This window comes from Ursus americanus, chromosome 15, assembly GCF_024610735.1.
Source record: "Ursus americanus isolate L20-20 chromosome 15, mUrsAme1.1.p, whole genome shotgun sequence".
Classification (NCBI taxonomy): domain Eukaryota; kingdom Metazoa; phylum Chordata; class Mammalia; order Carnivora; family Ursidae; genus Ursus; species Ursus americanus.
Genome location: NC_142141.1, coordinates 56,334,902 through 56,353,880, shown reverse-complemented (window position 1 = coordinate 56,353,880; position 18,979 = coordinate 56,334,902). Strand labels below are relative to the sequence as shown.

Below are 18,979 nucleotides of genomic sequence, written 5' to 3'. Positions count from 1 at the left end.
TAGAATCATTCCTGACCACCTCCCGTCCTCACACTCCAATCCCTTAGACCTGTTTATTCACGGCCAAAGCACTAAGTAAACATTGTTTGCTTCTTTTTCCACCCCTAGAACCACAAGCCACAAAGCAGAAACTCAGATGGCCTACTGCGATCGGCACATAGTAGGCATTCAACAACTATTGGTCAAATGAATGAATAAGGAGATAAATTAATTCTACACTTGGAAGTCAATACACAAGGAGCAAATGATGCTAACCTCTTAAAATATCCAGCTATTTCTTACTATGATATCTTGGTGACTGTATTAAACAATCATGTTAGATTTTTACGATATGAGAACAGAATCATGAAGCTTCCAGTCTGAAAGCTGGACTTCGTTATATTAATTAGTCCCCAGGAAGTTTTAAATACGCTACTCATTGTCCCAGTAATGATACTTTATATGTAGATAAGAAATTATGGTCTAGCATAAAATTCGGACTGTAGTCTTAATTAGTTTCAAATGTAATCCTTAAATCTTGCCTGGTGTTTCTCACCACACAGTTGGCTGCTTTTCTCAATGCGGTAAGCTCCCTCTGGGGAACCGTGGCTCAGAATTGGTCCGCGTAGAAACAGCTTGTGGAAACACAGCCAACCCATCATGAAGCACATCCTTCTAACATCGACCCCCGGTCACGCGGGAACAACGTGAAGGTCAGAGCTAGAGCTCTGTCAGGGTCAGGCCACCTTGGGACAGTGGTCTCCATACTGGGCCCTGTGCACCCTGTCATTTCAGGAAGCGAGGGGATGCAGGATTTGGAGTTTTCAGGGAACCCATTTACAGCCCCTCGTCTTCCCTACGCACTGTTACAACAAAACTCACCGGCTTGAAAACACATCCACGTTACATTTAGAGCCTCCCTTCCCCCCATGAACACAAACCAAGTCAAATCCCTCCCTGCTCTAGAGCAACCAACATTTTCAGAGTCCAGATCAAGGTGCTTGCAAAGTGTCGTGTCTGGGTTGAGAAGGAAGCAACTCTAATGATGGGCAGTTCATCTTTTTTCCCAACAAGGTAGCTTCCAATTTTTTACCGCCTTCAACATTGAAGGAGAACCTAATGAAGCTGTCATTTCATAGATGATTAAAGATAACTTCTGATGATAAATCCCAATGAGATTTTTGAAATTAAAATGTGTAAGAAGGTCAAGGAATCGAGTGATATTGCTGTAAGGAAAGATCTCTTCCCTCCACCTTATGTGTGTGAGTGATGTTTCTCGGTATTGAAATGTATTTAAAAAATTGAGAAATGACTGATACTGAATCTTGTTCATTTAAGCAATAAGTAATCTTCATTTCTGACTCTGTGAATTGATTGGGATAAAGGGCTCATCCATCTAAGGAATAAATTTCCAATAGGATTTTACTTTTTATATTAAAAATTTTAACCAAGATTTATTATACATGTTATTTTGATCAATTATATCCCACTAATAACTATAGTAACAACTTAATCCATAAGACAATTGTAACTTAAAACCGAATACCATAAAGATATTTAAAAAAATACATTTTAATTTGTATATATCCTATTTGCAGAAAGAATGCTCAATGAGAGACTTTTTAGCATAAAATACATCAATCAGGGTAAAATTCTTGAGGAATGTGGAATGGCCACATGTTTAAAGAGCAAAGGAATGATGTTCAGTTTCTAACATTAATGAGGAACCTGCTTGTATATTATTAAAAAGGGTAATGGTCAGAGGGGAGGGGGGTGGGGGAATGGGATAGGCTGGTGATGGGTAGTAAGGAGGGCACGTATTGCATGGTGCACTGGGTGTTATACGGAACTAATGAATCATCGAGCTTTACACAAAAAACCAGGGATGTACTGTATGGTGACTAACATAATATAATAAAAAAATATTTTAAAAAAAGGGTAATGGTGGATATTAAACCACTATGGCATTCAGATTTCTTAGCTATATTTAAAAGAGGGATGTGTCAATTTTATTTTTAAAATAAACATCTTTGGCAACAATTTAAATTTAAAAGTGTGAGGGAGGTAAATTGTTGTCCAAAAGCCTTTTAGAAAGTTCACAAGCAAAAATAAATAACAGACCCCTGACTCTGAGTAATTCTAGTAATGTTTCTGACTCATCGATTCTATCAATAAGCTGATCTCCTCCAGGTCCGGTGATCAAACCTCCCGTGAGGGAGTCTACCAGGCTGGGTGAGGAGAGCAGAGCCTAGAAATGCCAGTGGCATTAGGAAACAGAATAAGATGACTTCAGAACTTCAGGGAACCACAATTAAGAAGTACATTCTCTTATATTTCAAGAAAGGTAGACAAATGAATACCAGTGGATGGCTTTTGTAAAAAAAAAAAAAATTAAATTTTCCTTAAGCGGGGGTGTAATCAGAAGGGGGAATGAAGCATGAGAGACTTGGACTCTGAGAAACAAACTGAGGGCTTCAGAGGGGAGGGGGGTGGGGGAATGGGATAGACTGGTGATGGGTAGTAAGGAGGGCACGTATTGCAATGGCGCACTGGGTGTTATATGCAACTAATGAATCATGGAGCTTTACATCAGAAACCAGGAATGTACTGTATGGTGACTAACATAATGTAATAAAAAATATTATTATAAAAAATTTTTTTTTCCTTAAGCAATTCAACAACAAAATAAACAGCCTTTCCTAACCTAATGGAATCAAGGACTGTCAGGCTGTCTCCAACAGCCTTATAATGGTTTATTTGGGGCCATGACCATTATACTTGAGAGAATGAAGACGAATTGTTAATTTTTATAATTTGTTAAATTTCCAAATTTTAAAATTAAATAAAATCCCATATACTCTTTGAGAAAAAGAGAAAGAGAGAGAGAGAAAGAAAGAGAGAGAGAACACATTAGGGAACATCAGGGAAAAGACGAAGCCTAAGAGGAACCCATTTCATTCCCCTTCCGTCCTCCAAGTAACAGTACCAGCTTGCTTCAGCCCAGTCATGGAGCTAACCTTATGCACATATTTGAACCCTGTCTTTTCTATGTTTCAAGTAAAGAATCTCACAGGTCTCTGTATTTAAAAAAAAAAAAAAGACTGAGCAAAGACTAGATAACAAATATAATCTGTGAAATGTCCTGAGCCTGGAGATTTCCAAACAACATGGAGGCTGGCTCCCACCATCTGTGGGCAGAGAACCGTGGAAAGATGAGAAGACACGGTCATGACAGGAAGCATGGAAGTCACCAGAAGATGTGTCTCCATGATGGGCGGGTCCATTCCACACACCTTTTTCCTCCTTCCCCACTCCCTCTGCTCCCCCTCCCATGAAGTAGGAGACCCCTGGAACGTTACTCCATCTCCCAGAGGACAAGACTGCAGCTGGCCCGTAGCTGACAGAATCCCCACCCCAGGCCTAGGTCCACCGGGCTTTGTCAGTCCCATGAGTTAAAATCTCTTACCAAAGCCACACAGAAATGCAGTATTTGTTTCAAAAAGTTCAGCAGAATATTTAGAGAAAAATTATGAATTCATCAAGTTTATAGTGAAGTCTGGATACATTTCAATCCCCTTGGTCCTTGTAAGACCAGCTAGCGGATTTGTTAGTCTAGTTAGCCTGGGATTCTAGGGGCTTGCTGTTTGTGTATGCTGCACGCGGTTTACCACGGGCTTCAGGGAGCAGGCGGGCGCAGGTTAACCACGGGGCACTGTTTGTGCCTGTTACTGTCATTAATATTGTCTCTTGTCTGTGGTTTCCTGTTTTCCCAGCACTGTTCTCCAGATATGGCTCCCATTCCAACACCCCCAAAACCTTCCCTCTGTCTCTGCCTCAAGCCCAGCAGGCTTGCCTGGGGTTGCCTTTGGAGCCAGTGGGAACCTGGAAAACAGGGTTGCTGCCAGGCTGCCTTAAGCCAAGGTGGGAACTGGCCAAGCATGACTCAGGTAGTCTGCCCCTTTCCATGGGTGCCCAATGACTGTGGATGCAATCATACTTACACATGTGGGCTCGCTCACCCATTTAAGGTGCACTTTGTTGTCCACTGTACTTAATTACTGAGTGCTTGGTATTGGTTGGTTGCTGCTCATAGAGCCTTACTGCCCCATTGGGTAGCACGGTCACGTGATTACCATGGGACACAGTGATCCAGGGGAGGCCCTCTACTTTGTAATTCAATGTTTTCAGCTAGCTCTGGCCCTCTGCCTCATAGAAGCAGGTGGGTGAAAATTCTGCATTTTCCCTTATGATGATGCTTTGGAAACAACACCCTTTTCCCTCATCAACAAATATCCTTGCCGATATTCATCCCCTACCCTACCTCTTTTTAACCACCACCTCTTGTCCCCCAGCCTGGACCAACAGTGAGAGTTGGTGACAATGGAATACAATTCCAGTATCACTCTCCTTTGGGTAAGTGAGGTGTCACAGAGGGAGGTGACACTCACACTGGGGTGTTGAGTATCAGGTCAACTGAGGAAGGTTCGGTATGGCCAGGGGAATTACTCCTTGGGTCTCCCCACTGTCTGCCATTCCTCAGTTGGGTTCATTAGCATCCTGCCAGAAAAGCAAGGTCAAAAGTTTGGTCCTCAAGGGAACCTTGACTTCTCCCCATAGCTGATGCAGCCTCCACACGAAACCCCAGAGAACCCCGAACACAACATACTCTGCTACTCAGATGGAGAGGCATCTGAGAAACCCTGTCACAACAGACTCAAAAGCAACTTAAAACACACACTGCCTAGCATCCCCTCTGCGTATCACGGAGAACACACTTTAAAAATCATTCAGGCATAAGGTATAAGGTAGCAGCCAAAAACGGTTTATTTTTCTTCTCCTTTGCTTGCTAACAGGTACCCCGAGGGCATTTTTTTTCTTTCGCAACCAACACACCTAGGCAGACACAAATCTCAAAGAAGCCATGGACCTGAGTAGGAGAGGGACCACCTGGATTCTGCTTGAAGGATCAGGGTTTCAGGTTCCAGAGATTAGCTAAGACTGGAGCCAAGGGCAGGGGGCGCTAGGGAGCAGTGCCGTGCCTTCAGTCCTCCCAGCTCACTATGCCCATGCCAGAGGCGTGCAGGCTGCCTGGACAGTGGGGAGCTCGGCCACCCTAAGTGAGTGAGGGTGACATCAAGGGAAAACCCTGTCCCCTGTTACAAGACTTTTCTTTTTTTTATAGAGAGAGTACGCAAAACAGGGCAGGGGGTGGGTGGTGAGCAGAGGGAGAGGGAGAGAGAGAATATCAAGCAGTCCCCATGCTCAGCACGGAGCCCGACATGGGCTTGATCTCATGACCCTGAGATCATGATCTGAGCTGAAGCCAAGAGTTGGAGGCTTAACCCACTGCACCACCTAGGCGTCCCCCCACCCCCCCATGAGACGATTTGAGACACTCCCTGTGGTCGTATAAGTGCTGACCTCTGTTGTCAGGTTACCCTTGCATGTGAAATTTCCAACAAGCTCTTTACACCCGTCCTCTTGATTACATCTGTCTTTAAACATAAAAACCTTTATTAAGTGAAAAGGTAGTCAGAACGCTTTGCCAAGCTGGAGAAGTTCATGATATGTTCATCTAAGTGTGCTGTGAGAAATTATACTGAAACCAGGGAGTCATAATACCCACTGGATGTTCCTATGCTTGGTTTTGACTCTAGATGTCAATGCCATTCGTGGCGATGTTATTGGAAATTGGCTATTTCAAAGCCATTATTCATGACATACAGTACTGTAAGGAAAAGTCCGGAACAGAATAATTTCTGGAGAAAAATTCTGTGTTCCAATCGAAGAAATGGGATGTCTTGGAGGAAAACACTTAGGGTTAGAATCGCCATTATAAAATATTACAAAATTGAGAGAAGACAGCTTTGCAGGAGGTCAGCGGGCTGCTTTATTTACGATGGGTCTCACTGGACTCTGGAGGAGTGGTTCTCAACCTTGGCTATCTATGACAGTCCCCCAGGAAGCCTCACAACAAATGGAAATACCTGAGCTTCTCTGGGGATGGGTTCGGGTGAGTTCGAGGTACAACCGAGATCAGAACCATGATCTAACAAAATGCTTCTCATCTGCTTTGGTTTGCATAATAAAAATAAGGCACACAGTTCTATTTTTAGGGGTTTAGTGGTCGGTGGTGGTATGTTCTAGGCGAGAAAGAAGGAGGAGGGTAGGTAGATCTCAACTGTCAAAGATGTCTGGTGTAGGTTAAAACTACAAACCAATCTTGAATAATTAGGAAAGTCTACACGTGACCATGGGAATTTGGTTTTTGAAACCGCAATATATGACTTCAACCTGTTATTCATTCAAATAAAACTTAGTATCTACTAGATGCCAAAACAGCACTGTTCTGCAGGTGCTAGCAGCAAACAAGGAAGATACTGTCCACCCTCCCCTAGAGCTCCCACTGTCACAGGACAGTAACGATGTAACACCTACCTGTGACCGCCATCCCATTAACACAACACTAGGCATTGTCTGGGCTTTCAAAAGAAGCATAAAAGGAGAAAATGGAGAAAGCTGTTCTTGTTTCTCAAGAGCTATCAGCTCAGCCAAGGAGATAACCCAACTTCACTGGGTGCATTACGTGCTACTACAGATCTTGTACACGCATTCCTGATTTGTTAAATTCGGGGGGTGCACAGATAACCATGAAAGAGTTCCAGTGGGGCAACAAAATAAATGTAGAGTTCTTAGGGAAGTTTTGGGAAGGGTGGCGGGGGAAGCTGCATTTGTCTTGGAAGATGGGTAAGGAGTGGAGGAAGTGAAAAAACGGGGGTGGGGGCCGGTGGAGAACAGCTGAAGGGATGGAGTTGGAGAGAGAAAGGTAAGAGTAGGAACCGTAGGGAGTGTGCCCAACTGGAAGGAAAGTTGTGAACTTAGGAACAGCAAGTAGGGGGATAGAGAGAGAAAGTGAGAGTAAAATGATCTGAAACATGTAGGTGATGCAAGGATCCAAATAGCTGGCAGCTGAGCTTTATAGCAGAAAGGGGGAAAAGGGAGAGTGAGGGATGGGAAGGGGAGAGAGAGAGATCCTTTGATTCAGGAGACTAATGTCAGGGCCGTAACACTAGAGAGAACTCTCTGGGCTCTGCAGGTGCTCAGCTTCCTAGCCCAACTATAGGTTAAATACTGATCACATCCTGAAATACTTGAATTCAGTGGTGAAAACTGAATTTAACTAAAAGCTGCAACTAAGCTGAATTTAAAGCCCAGATATTGCTAAAGTGTGTATGGGATTAACTCAGTCCCCCACCTTTAGCAACCTGATAGAAATGCGGCGTTCTTTTTTTATTATCTACCTCAGTCAACACACAATGTCTGGCATAAATAACAACTCATAGACATGCAAAGAAGCAGAAAAATGTGACTCACAACTAAGAGATAAGCTAGCTTGTACAGACAAATCTACAAATAACCCAGGTGGTAGAATAAGCAGACAAGGACTTTATCTGTGATATATATACTATCTAGGGGAAACATGGACAACGTACATGAAAAAAAAAAGGATAAATTCAGCAGAGAAATGGAAACTACAAGAAAGAGCCAAATGGGAATTCTAGAATTGGAAAATACATTATAAGAAATAAATAATTTATATGATGGGCTTTATAGAAGATTGACCAAAGACAGAGTTGAGAGAGAGAGTAGACGAGAAAGAGCCAAAGGGTAAAGAAGAAGAAGGAGGAAAAAAAACAGGAAAGTTTTATCCTAGAAACCATGACAAAGGAATACATCAAATGCTCCTGGAAAGGTCGAGCAAGAACAGAAGAGAGACACGCCCACGCTAGAATAAATGGAGTCTTCTGGGGGGCTTAATAAAAACTGTTTTATTGAAAAAAGTCAGGTAGCAGAGTTCATTTTGTGTCAATCACATCATGGAAACACTGAAGAGTCCTTAGCTGGAGTAACTGCTCAGAGCTCAAGGTGAACAGGGATGCGGGGGTGGGCGCACAGGAAGGCTGAGGGGGGCAAGGTGCCCCAGGTAGGAAGTCATGGTATACACTGGACCTGTCACACTACGGGTGAAAATCAAAGGCAAGATGCACAGGAATCACACAGAGAATTCAAGAAATTCCCCGAAGAAGTACAAAGAAGGCACTGTGATGCATCTAGAGAGAGGAAGACAAAGAAGAAAACAATCGCCAAAGTTTCTCTATCCATTTCTATCACTGGAAACAGGAAGGCAGGTAAAAGACTAGGGTTTGGGTTGATGATGACTTGAAAGCCTACCCTTTTGAGCCCCAGAGAGAGTTACATGGTAAAGATGTCTCGTGTTGGGGTGTGAAGGTGGGACTCTTGTCTTGGGCAGAACTTTCCAATGGTGTCCTCGGCCTGGCACACATAGAACACACAGTATCTGCAGTGTGTTGAGAGTAGGAGTTCTGCTGGACAACAGCTATGCCCCATTGGAGGCCATAGATCCAAGAGGGTGGGCGGACTCAGGTAACCCCCAAACTTTCCTGGGGGTGGAGGGCATCACAATTTCAGCATACTTGTTACCCATTCATGGTGCACATGGGAACTCTGGTCCAAAGAGGCAAGGTGAAGCCTTGCTCACCATAGAATTCCCAGTGGTCCCAGCACACAGTGGCCCTCCATAACTATCTGCTGGTGAAAGAAGCCTGTGGGTCATCTCTCACAACCACGTTGCATTCTAACGTTTTAAGAATAACAAGGTCACTCCTGAAATGGACCTGACTCTCACACAGATGCTAGGTGGTATCAGTCTGTGGAGTTAATTAACACTCAATTAAAAACTTTAACCCCACCACCACTCTCTGTTTCATGGCTACAACTTTCTTTTCTGATGAGCAAATTAAACTGTTCAAGTCTCCATGTGAGGACCATGGGGATTTTTTATCTTTGATCTATCTTATACATCAAATACCCTTTCGTTTTGATGTTAGAATACTAGTGATTCCTAATTAAAAGCAACACATTGCACATTACCGTATCCCTGCACCAGCCTGGCTGGTAATGCATCAAGTTCAGTTGCCCATATTCAAGAATAAGAATGATAAAATTTGGTGCTCAAAGGATATTTTGTGTTTTGGGAGACAAGCCACTTGTCCTTTATCACCCTTCTCCAAAGCCATTTATTTTATGTGACGTTGTTCAAAGACACCAGAACGCACAAAACTGAATAGAAAAATTTCATTGTAAATTTGAAAAAAAACCCCACAAAAACACCCAGTCTTTTCTGACAGACAATAAATGAACTTTCATGAACTTCCTTGGTTGTAAGAGAAGATATCTCTGAATTTCAACTAAGTTTCTAGAAACCACTCAGGATATTTCGGCAGGGAGGCGCTGGGAATGATTCTTTGCTTCCCCTCTCCTCTTACCAAGCAAACTTTTGATTCTAGTCTGACAGGATGAACAGATGAGCTTTTTCTTCTCAAGCTTGCTTCTTTTCAAGGAGCAAACTCTGCTCTATCTGCTTACGCCATTCCACAGATTGCCCAGACGCTAGGAGGCGTGGCATCTCCATCGTCCATCTGCCTCCTGAGTCCCCAGCCTCTCGCCTGGGGCTTGCCGTGTTCTTCTACCTGGGATGGCTGCCCCATTGCTACACTGTCCGTTTTCTCCTTCCTTTATTGCCTAAGGTGCCCTCAAGGGCAGAACCACTAGCACATTCAATATTTGGTGCCAGCCCACACGCCTTTTCTTTAGCAGAACCCCCAATTATGGCTGTCCTTGCCTGCTCTGTAATTCTTCAACATCCAATGCGATATACACAACCAAACATAAGCCCGAATGGCTAAAAGAGTATTCATCTTTAAGCTCTTAAACTATTTTCTAATCTGACATTTTTAGTATTAGAGAGTAAACAATTTCTTTCCACTCGATTAAAATTTTTTTTTTGGAAGGCATAAAGGGGAGAAGATGGTAGTGTACATACAGAAAAAATACCATTTAAAAACATTATCCTGCTAAAACCCTCTTTTCTTTTTTTAGATTCTCAAGATTTGGGGTATTTGAGGAGACCCATTTCATTTCTCAGGTATTCTCTTCTTGAAAGCATTTTCTTCTGAAACTGTTTGGTTAGGCATAAAATGAATACCTAACCAGTCAGAGTAAAGTTAGGTGGATTTTATTTCCTCTTTTCTTTGAGGTCTTTAAGCAGAGGTCCTGAAATGTGGATCAACTGGAAATTTCAGTCAGTTTTGCCTTTTCCCCACATGGAGTATTTCCAAGGGGTGAATCATTAAGTCTTGTTTAATAAAATAATTATCGGCTCTTCAATTTATTTACAACTCCCCTTCCAAGCAATTCTTATCTGCCAGACCCAGCCGCCAAAATTCCCCAACAGGTGTCCAAAGTTAATTAACGAAGAACCCATGGTTCAGCCGGAAAGGAAGGCAGTGTTCACGAGATTAGGCTCTCGGGTTTGGGGGCTCTCACAGGCACCTAATCTGAAGATACCAAGTTTTGGCCAAAGCACACAGCTTCCCTGCTGCCTAGATTTTGGCTTGTGAAATCAAGTTATTAAAGAGAGCCGTCAAAGAGTGCTCTGATAAATCACCTCATCCAGGAAACCAGGCTTCTTTTTAAAATACTAATTGAAATTGCATGTGTTTTATAATTAAAACATCTGCCAGGGTCTGAAGAAACACATTTTGAAAAGTAGAGAAGGTGTGTCTCTAAAATGTCCTCAAACCTACTTAATAAAGTAAGTCTTACACATGCCCAGAAATGAAAAAAATGCATGGCCTCCCAGTTGAGTTCTCCAGAGCTTCTGGTCTTTCCCTGGGCAAAGGTGGGATTCCCCAGGGTCAAGAACATGGGTAAAGAAGATGCCCTCAGTGCTGTGTGATGACTAACCTGTGAGAGGGCCATATCCCAGAATGTTCTGCCAAATGCAAGCCATCTACATGAGATGAGAAATTAACACACACACACACTTATAAAAAATTTTTTTTTAAGATAGAGAAGGGAGGGGAGGGGCAGAGGGAAAGGGAGAGAGAGAATCTTAAACAGGCTCCAGGCTCAGTGTGGAGTCTGACTTGGGGCTTGATCCCAAGATCCTGACATCATGACCTGAGCTGAGATCAAGAGTTGGATGCTCAACCCACTGAGCCACCCAAGTGCCCCCTCCACACACTAAGACTGATGGGTGGGCCATACAGTTTTAGAGCCCTCTGTTCTCCAGTTTTGGTAGGAGACACTGCGGTTGCAAAGTGATATTTTCAGTACACAGGGGATGATTACCAAGGTGTGTTTCAATCCTGGGCCAAAGAATTTAGACAAACTTTGAGGAATGACTTCCTGAGTAATATTTGGAATGCTTCTTCTGGAGATGGAGACCCTGCTTTAGGAATCTCTTTATTTCCCTGAGAACATGCTCTGATGATTACAGAATTGAGTAAAAATGTACCCCAAAGTTTGGATGAAGATCCGTACTGCCAGGTTGACAATTCCATGGATAGACATCTGAAGGAATTCAGCTGTGAGATCACTAAATGAAAGAAAATGTTTACAAAGCTATGCAACATTCAGGACGGTAGAGATATAATGAAGATACTCCCCCTTTCTCCTTCTAGTTCTCCAAAAGAAAATACACTGCTCCCTAGGTAACAATCTGGCACGGAAGAGGTCATTCTGTTAATAGAATGGACTATGTTTTTCTTTATTCAGTCTTTATTCTCACTTCAAAGGAAGTTTTTATGTTGTCCTTTAAATATAACCAGCAACCACTGTCTATAAACAGTCTTTACAGCGGTCAGAGAAAATCTTTCACCTGAATATTTAAAACATTGTGGCAAGGAAAAAAAAAAAGCGAGGAAGAGAATGCCCCCAGTTCCTTGGCCCCTACTTCCCCAAATGAATGAAAAGGATAATCTGAAAAGAGAGAGAAATGGCAGTGGGTTTACTGCTTAAAGAATAATTAACTCCCAGGCAAGAAACTACCCTTACTTTGTTCATGATTTCATTAGTGTGGGAAAGTATCACTAGGTACACCCAGGAATTTGGAGAGAGTCAAATTGTGTCTGGTGCTCCCTCAGAACTTGGAACCGATGGAGAATGTGTTGCTTAGACAGAAGCTCAGCGAGCTGACGAGGTGGGTAGAAGGTTAGCTGAATGAGAAGAACGATCTTATAATATGAATGTGCGGGGCCATGAGTCAAAGAAACATTCTTATAGATCATTCCGGATGTGGTGACCCAACCATCCAAATGATAATCAAGGGAAAGGATCACGCAAAGGATGAGGTAAACTAGGGAGGGGCCAGGTTCATGAGGCAGCGAAATGTCCTTCTCTTCAGTCCTGGGAGGGATGTGGGGGAGCGGGGAGGGTGCTTCCAGATCGCCTGCCAGAAAGCGTGGCAAGCAGCCACCGCCTGGAAGTGAAGGGAGGTGCTGCGTTAGCTCTGCCAATACGACCCAAAGGGGGTGCACTCTGCCAGCACGAACTTCTGGCAATGATCAAGGCACACACAGAAAACGTTACTGTTTCCTTCCCCATCTCAAGCCTCTTCCCAGGAGGCAGCAGAATGAGTCTGAGCTTGACAAGAGTCCTGGATTTCAGGGAGCATCTAAGCTTTCTTTCGATTCCCTGGAAGCCGTGGAAAGAAGACGAAACAAACATTTCTCCTACCCCTTCCTTTCTCTCTCTGGGATTCCCCAAACCTCTTCCAGATCATTCTTCAGAATAAATACCCGTGTTTTTCACCCATTAGTGAATTAGTTCAGCAAATATGTACTGAGTGCCTGCTCTGGGCACAGCAAAGTGCTAGGCCCTATAGGACATAAAAATAAATATGGTACCTGATCCCTGTCTGTTATCTCATTAGGGGAAGATGCATACACACAAAAACCTAAAAGACACTGCAAACATAAAATTACACGATGGAAATCTAAGAGAAATGAAAACGTCTCTTGACGGGTACTACCCACGTCTGCTCTGAGTTCATGGCACAGCCTTCACTGGGAAGGCCACCCCGAGCTAAGCTATGAGTGGCGGGTGGGAAGTCCGAAAGTGCTGAAGTGGGGATGATGGTACGAAAGCTGGCATGGCCGAAGAATTCAAGAAAAGCCATTAGAAATAAGAGGCAGGGGTGGCATGGGCAGGGCCTCGAATGCGGCACAAAGGTATTCACAGACAAGATGATCTTGCCTGGTGGGAAACTTACTTGCAGTGCCCACGTTATCCACAGTAATGGTTTTGATGTAGTCTTGATTTTCTGGGCTGTCTGCAAATGCAGCAAAACAAAACAGCACATTCGATGCAATTACTCTCTTGAGGATTGTTTTCCATGGATGGATAGCAATGGGTTAATGACCGATGTTTGCCAGGTGATCGCTCTCTCTCTTGTCTATAGTGTTTATACATGCTTGAAGTTTTTTTATTTTTTGGAGTTTCCTTTGTTTGTTGGCAGAGAAGGTAGAGATTTGGCTAAAATAAATATCTGCCATCTTTATCGGGACTGGCAATACGCTGGAATGGATGGCATTTTATTATACTTGTTAAAGGGATATAATATTGTTTGCTCTTTTCACTGAAGCTAATTATTACCATTCTTTATAAAAACCTCTCTGAATGATGAAATAACACTTCACTCGGAAGGATAATTAACATTTTTGGAAGGCGGCAAAGAAATGTATGCACGTGCGCTAATTTGGACGGCTGTGCTGGATCATTGAGAAGAATAAGAAGGTCTATCTGTAGACAGACAGAGAGAAGTAGATAACACCTCTTGCCCAACGGCAGAGACAGACACAGAGCCACGGAAACCCAAATGGGAAGAGGACATTCCTTTTAGAATGTCCTCATTAGAGGGGCGCCTGGGTGGCACAGCAGTTAAGCGTCTGCCTTCGGCTCAGGGCGTGATCCCGGCGTTATGGGATCGAGCCCCACATCAGGCTCCTCCGCTAGGAGCCTGCTTCTTCCTCTCCCACTCCCCCTGCTTGTGTTCCCTCTCTCGGTGGCTGTCTCTATCTCTGTCAAATAAATAAATAAAATCTTAAAAAAAAAAAATGTCCTCATTAGAGCTGAGGGGGTGGGAGGACCGCTGTTCCACAGTTCACTGGGAGTTTTCCCAATAATGGATCACGGAAGATGAGCCATGACTTAACCGAAATGTGGCAGCAGCTCCTCCCCCACCCTGACTTAAAGAACCATCTCCAAAGAGTCGCAATTTAAACTGAAACCCCAAACCAGTGATGGGAAAAATGGGGTTTCTTCCGAAATTGTGAGTGTCTGCATACACCTAGTAAATTTTAGTAGGAAAATGAACTAGTTTTTTGAAATGATTTTCTTTATTAGTACAAAATGTTGTTCTTTAAAGTTTAATTTAACTTGCTTTACTTAATGTTTTGCTGATTGGGGTTCATTTTAAGATGATGGCCAGGCAGGAAAAATTTTACTTTTGTCATTTATTCGGCGAAAATGTATGAAGTCCCTACTATGGGTCCAGGCACACTTCTAGGTACGTGGGCTACCCCAGTGGACCAGCAAGACAGAACTTCCTGCCCTTAGTGGGCATACATTCCAGTGGCAGGGAGATGGACAAAAAGCAAGATAAAAAAGTGTTATGCTATATATTAGGAGGTGATTGGTGCTGTGGAGAAAAGCAAAGTGAAGAAGGGGGTAGAATTTAAGAACGGGGGCCGGAAACTGCAACGTAAAGCCTGAGTGGGATGAGAACAGAGGCACGTGGACACTTGGAGAAAGAGGACTGCAGGCAGAGGGAGCAGCCAGTTCAAAGGCCCTGAGGCAGGATCACGGCTCACGTGATAAAGGAACCTCAGTGAACCAGTGACCACAGCATGTTAGTGACAGCACGAGGGGAGAAGGCAAGTGTGGAGGGGAACCAGAGAGCTGGATCTGCCTGGCAAAGATTTCACTTACGCTGGGGCAGACAGGAGAAGTGACACGCTCTGGCTAAGGTTTTAACAGGACCATTCTGGCTGCTGTGTTGAGAGTGGACGGTAGGGGGCGACAGCAGAGGCAGGGAGACTGGGCAGGTGCCAAGGAAATAACGAGGTAGGTGAGCGATGACGGGGAAAAAAAACAATGAAAATGAGAAGTGTCGGGGTCTGGGAGAATGCAGAAGCAAGATCAGATTTGCTAACAGACAGGATACGGGGACTGAAGGTCAAAGGGCCCTGCAAGGTGCCTAGCATGGCCCACAGCGAGGACACACTGTCATTTGCTGTCAGGGGAAGACTGTGGAAGGACTGGGGTTGGAGGGAAAGTTAAGGAACTCAGGTCTGGAGATGTATCTGGGATGCCTGATGGACATCCAGTGGAGATGCTGAACAGACAACTGGACCCCGAGGTGTGGGATTCGCACAGAGAAATCCATCTGACAGAGTCAGAATACAGACGATCTTTAACACCCGGAAACCAAAGCTTTGGGGAAGAAGTGATAGAAAAGAGAGGTTCAAGTTCAACTCTTTGTCACTGCTGCTCTTCTTTGTTCAAAGACACTGCAGCTTCCTTTTCAATATACAAAGTTCTGTATAGCATTTCCTATAAAAATCCCGACTTTGATACAGTATTTCAAGTCAAAGGGCTGGCAGAGGTCACACTGCCTTTCTCCTGGATAGAACAGAAAGGTGTGCTGTTGTTTTGTTAAATTCTGCTTCTCTCATTCAAGAAAAAAGTTATTGATTCCATAAAGTCGGTGACTTGGATATTTTCACTTCTATTTTTAAATGGCTGGCTCCCTTTTCCTGTCTGGTGACATTTGATAGTAAAGGCTTAATTTAACACGGGCAATATGGAGCTCCAAATGTTCCTGCCTCAGACAGAGCACTAGATAACTGGCTTTTGAGAAAGAAGAGATGCCTGCAAGCTAGAAAAGCAATCAATAATTCCCTATTTTGTTATATTTTAATCCACCAAAAGAAATAAAACACGCAAACACACAATACCTAGTAGTTAGTATCCAGACAGTGGACTGATTAGCTATTGATTTTCTTCCCTCTATTTTACGCAGAAGCACTACGATTTTATTGGAAGCCCCGGTTCTGTCCCGTCTGAAACGACTACGGAAGGAAAGGAAAAGTGGAAACGGAGAAGGTAGCCTTCTGAGTTAATGACTTCGTTTAAATATACAAAATCCACAAAAATTTTTAAGTTATAGTCAAAGTAAGTATAAATATCAAATTGTGGGTTTATCTTTCATGTCTTATCATATACTGTGAGCTTAACAAAATCACTGCATTTATTACACACAGATTTGAAGTCTGGTTTCCCTGTCAATAAATAAATGGATGAAGGTCTGCAAATATTTTTGTTTTTATTGGAGGATATCATGGGTATTATGAAATGGCAGGAAAAAATGGCTGGTTTCCAGATCACAAAGGGCTTAGAATGCCATGCTCAGGAATGAGGACAGCAGAACTAGACCCACATATTTATGTGAAATCTGTGTATGAAATGAGGACCCACGCATGGTACTCCAACTGCCCCCTTTGCCCATGCTCACCTGCTTTCTCCCTTGCCCCCAGCCCAGAGCTGCATAATGTAAACCTTTGGCATGGTGGGTAGTCCAGCTCCCTGCCACCCGAACTCCACTGACACCTGTTACCTGCAAGCAGGCTTGCCAGGCTTCACGTGGCACTGACCACAGACCCTACTGGAATCATCTCTTTAATCTTAGATGCCCTACCAGGAGGACAAATGTCTGTGGGGAGGCTTGTGTCTCCCTGGGCGGGTCCCTTGGTTAACCACTTCTCCAAGCATCCACGGGCCTTGGCCTGGGATCTTCCCACCTGCAGGGGGATAAGCCAGGAAGCCTCTCCGACTTGGGCTCCTACCACTCCATCTGCGCCAGACACGAGACCCCTTGAAGACCTGGAACCCACTGCACGGCTCCCAGCTCCCCCACCGGGGGCTCCCAGCAGAAGCTACTCCTCTGGTTTGTTTGCACTTTCCCCCTAGAGAGCCACATGACCCACTCTCACCTCCTTCAGGTCTTTGCTCTACTGTCACCTTTCCACAACTCCTATCTTGCCTTTGACCTTCCACTTAAAATCACAAGCCCTAGGCTGAGTGAATGAAGCCAGACACGAAAGCGTGCATATTATATGATTCCATTTACATGAAAGATCCAGAATTGGGATGTCTGCAGAGACAGAAAGGAGACTGTGGCTGCCAGGGGCATGGAGGAGGGAAAATGCAGTGCCTCCTTAATGGCTGTAGGGTTTTCCTTAGGGTGAGGAAAATGTTTTAGAACTTGATAGATATAGTGTTTGTAGGACATTGTGAAAAAGCGAAATACCATGGAAATGGAGCACTCCGAAGTGGTGAATGTAATGTTAGGTGAATTTCTTCTCAATGAAAAACACTTGCAGTCTCACAATTATAATTTCCTTTACCCTGTGGAAGGCTTCTAACACAGCATGGGGTTCATGTGTATATTCTGTTCCTTGTACCTCTCCCCTCTCCTGAATGTAAACCCCACAAGGGCAAGGCTTCCTCTCTACCTGGCTTGCTGATATACGCTCCAGGCCTAGGATAGGCCCAGAACAGGCCTGGAACAAAGGAGGTCATGGATAAATACCTGCTGAATAAACAGATGAATATATGACCTCCTGAATGTTTCATTATGAAAGATCCTTCCTATTTCTCGAATACCGGATTAGAGGGAGATGAGTCTTTTAAAATAGGATTAAAGAGCCGGTGTGGTCTAATCCAAAATGAATCTTGAAACAGGGGAAGAGGTGTGGTGTGTATGCATTACAGTTACAGTTCACCATATGGAAAGCAGACAAACAACGGGACAGAGATTCAGGGGCTCGGGACAATGGTATCCAGTGCTAAGCACTGTGCTTGTTTTTAATTTGCAAGGATTAGGAATGTCAACAAACATTGCATTTTCCTTTAAAGGATAAATCAGCACATTGGATTTAAAGTAGAAGGGACAGCTGGGAAAACGCGGCCTCTAATAAACGCACTATTTCTGCACGAGCAGATGTTCTGTCGATTCGACCACAGGCACCCCACCAGGAAATATTTTCTACTTAAAATCTGAGATGCTGTGGATTGGGAGAGAACGTACCAATGAGCTCCTTGTTTCTGACGTCCAAGGCCATGTTCCGGAGCGCCGTGGCCACCGCACACACCACACGGTCGTTATCTATTCGAAGCAGCTCCACGAGGATGGGCAGGCCTTTCTCTTTTCGGACAGCAGCTCGGATGTATACTGACCACTGCAACAAGAGGGAAGGCAAAGACCTTAGAAGCTGAAGGGGGAAAAACCCTATAAGCAAATAGCACGTGTGGGTTTTCAGACTGCTGTTTACAGGAGCCAAAAAAGGTTGAATTATCAAAACCTTGTGGTAGGAAGGGTTTAATGTGTTAGGCATGTACTGAAATGACTTAACTTTATTTTCGGACCTCAGGATATGATAGAGGTTTCTGGGTTAATCAGTTACCACACTTCATCTCTGCCACCAGCCTTTGCTGTCCTTGACCTGGCGAACCATTTGCGTGATGTGCGCGCTTGATGCATTCAGATACAGAGGTGTAAGACAGGAAAGGCTGGTTTTGGGTGTGAAGAGGAATAAAAAAGAAGCCCAGAAAAGGTAGAGAATGATGAAAGGCTGAGAATAGATAACTTTTTTTTTTTCCCTAAGAGACTTGTATTTGGAGGTGGGACATGGAGGTGAGTTGGCGAGCATACTGCCAATACGTTGTTGGCTGAATAACAAGAAGGCAGGGAGTCAGAAAAAGGTAGCGGCGACAGGAGGTAAATATGACATTTAAAATTTTAAAATCAAGAGTAAAAATTGTAAGAGAATTTCAAGAAAACATTTTGATCAAAATGTATTATGTCTAGGGCCATCATTCAATGTCCAATTTATAAAGTAAGACAGTTTATTTACAGTAAGACAATTTGTTTTGGATTGGTGGTGGTTGGCTTTAATGGAACACAGCTCATCTTACTACTGAAATGTACCTGCACCATCAGGATGATAAAGCATTCAGATTCATTTAATGGAATGCAGGTAGGCCCGGACTTTATGGACACTGACATATATACTTT

The 18,979-nt window shown here is 43.7% G+C and overlaps 1 protein-coding gene across 2 annotated transcripts in view; it reads right to left on the bottom strand.

Annotated features, from left to right (window-relative positions):
- CTNND2 (catenin delta 2) overlaps window positions 1-18,979 on the bottom strand; it is an 886,309-nt gene that overhangs the window by 79,916 nt on the left and 787,414 nt on the right. For both annotated transcript variants that reach the window (XM_087867974.1, XM_087867973.1), the window contains one exon: window positions 17,993-18,143. In XM_087867974.1, coding sequence (XP_087724100.1) covers window positions 17,993-18,143 — 151 coding nt within the window. The remainder of the gene's footprint in view (window positions 1-17,992; window positions 18,144-18,979) is intronic.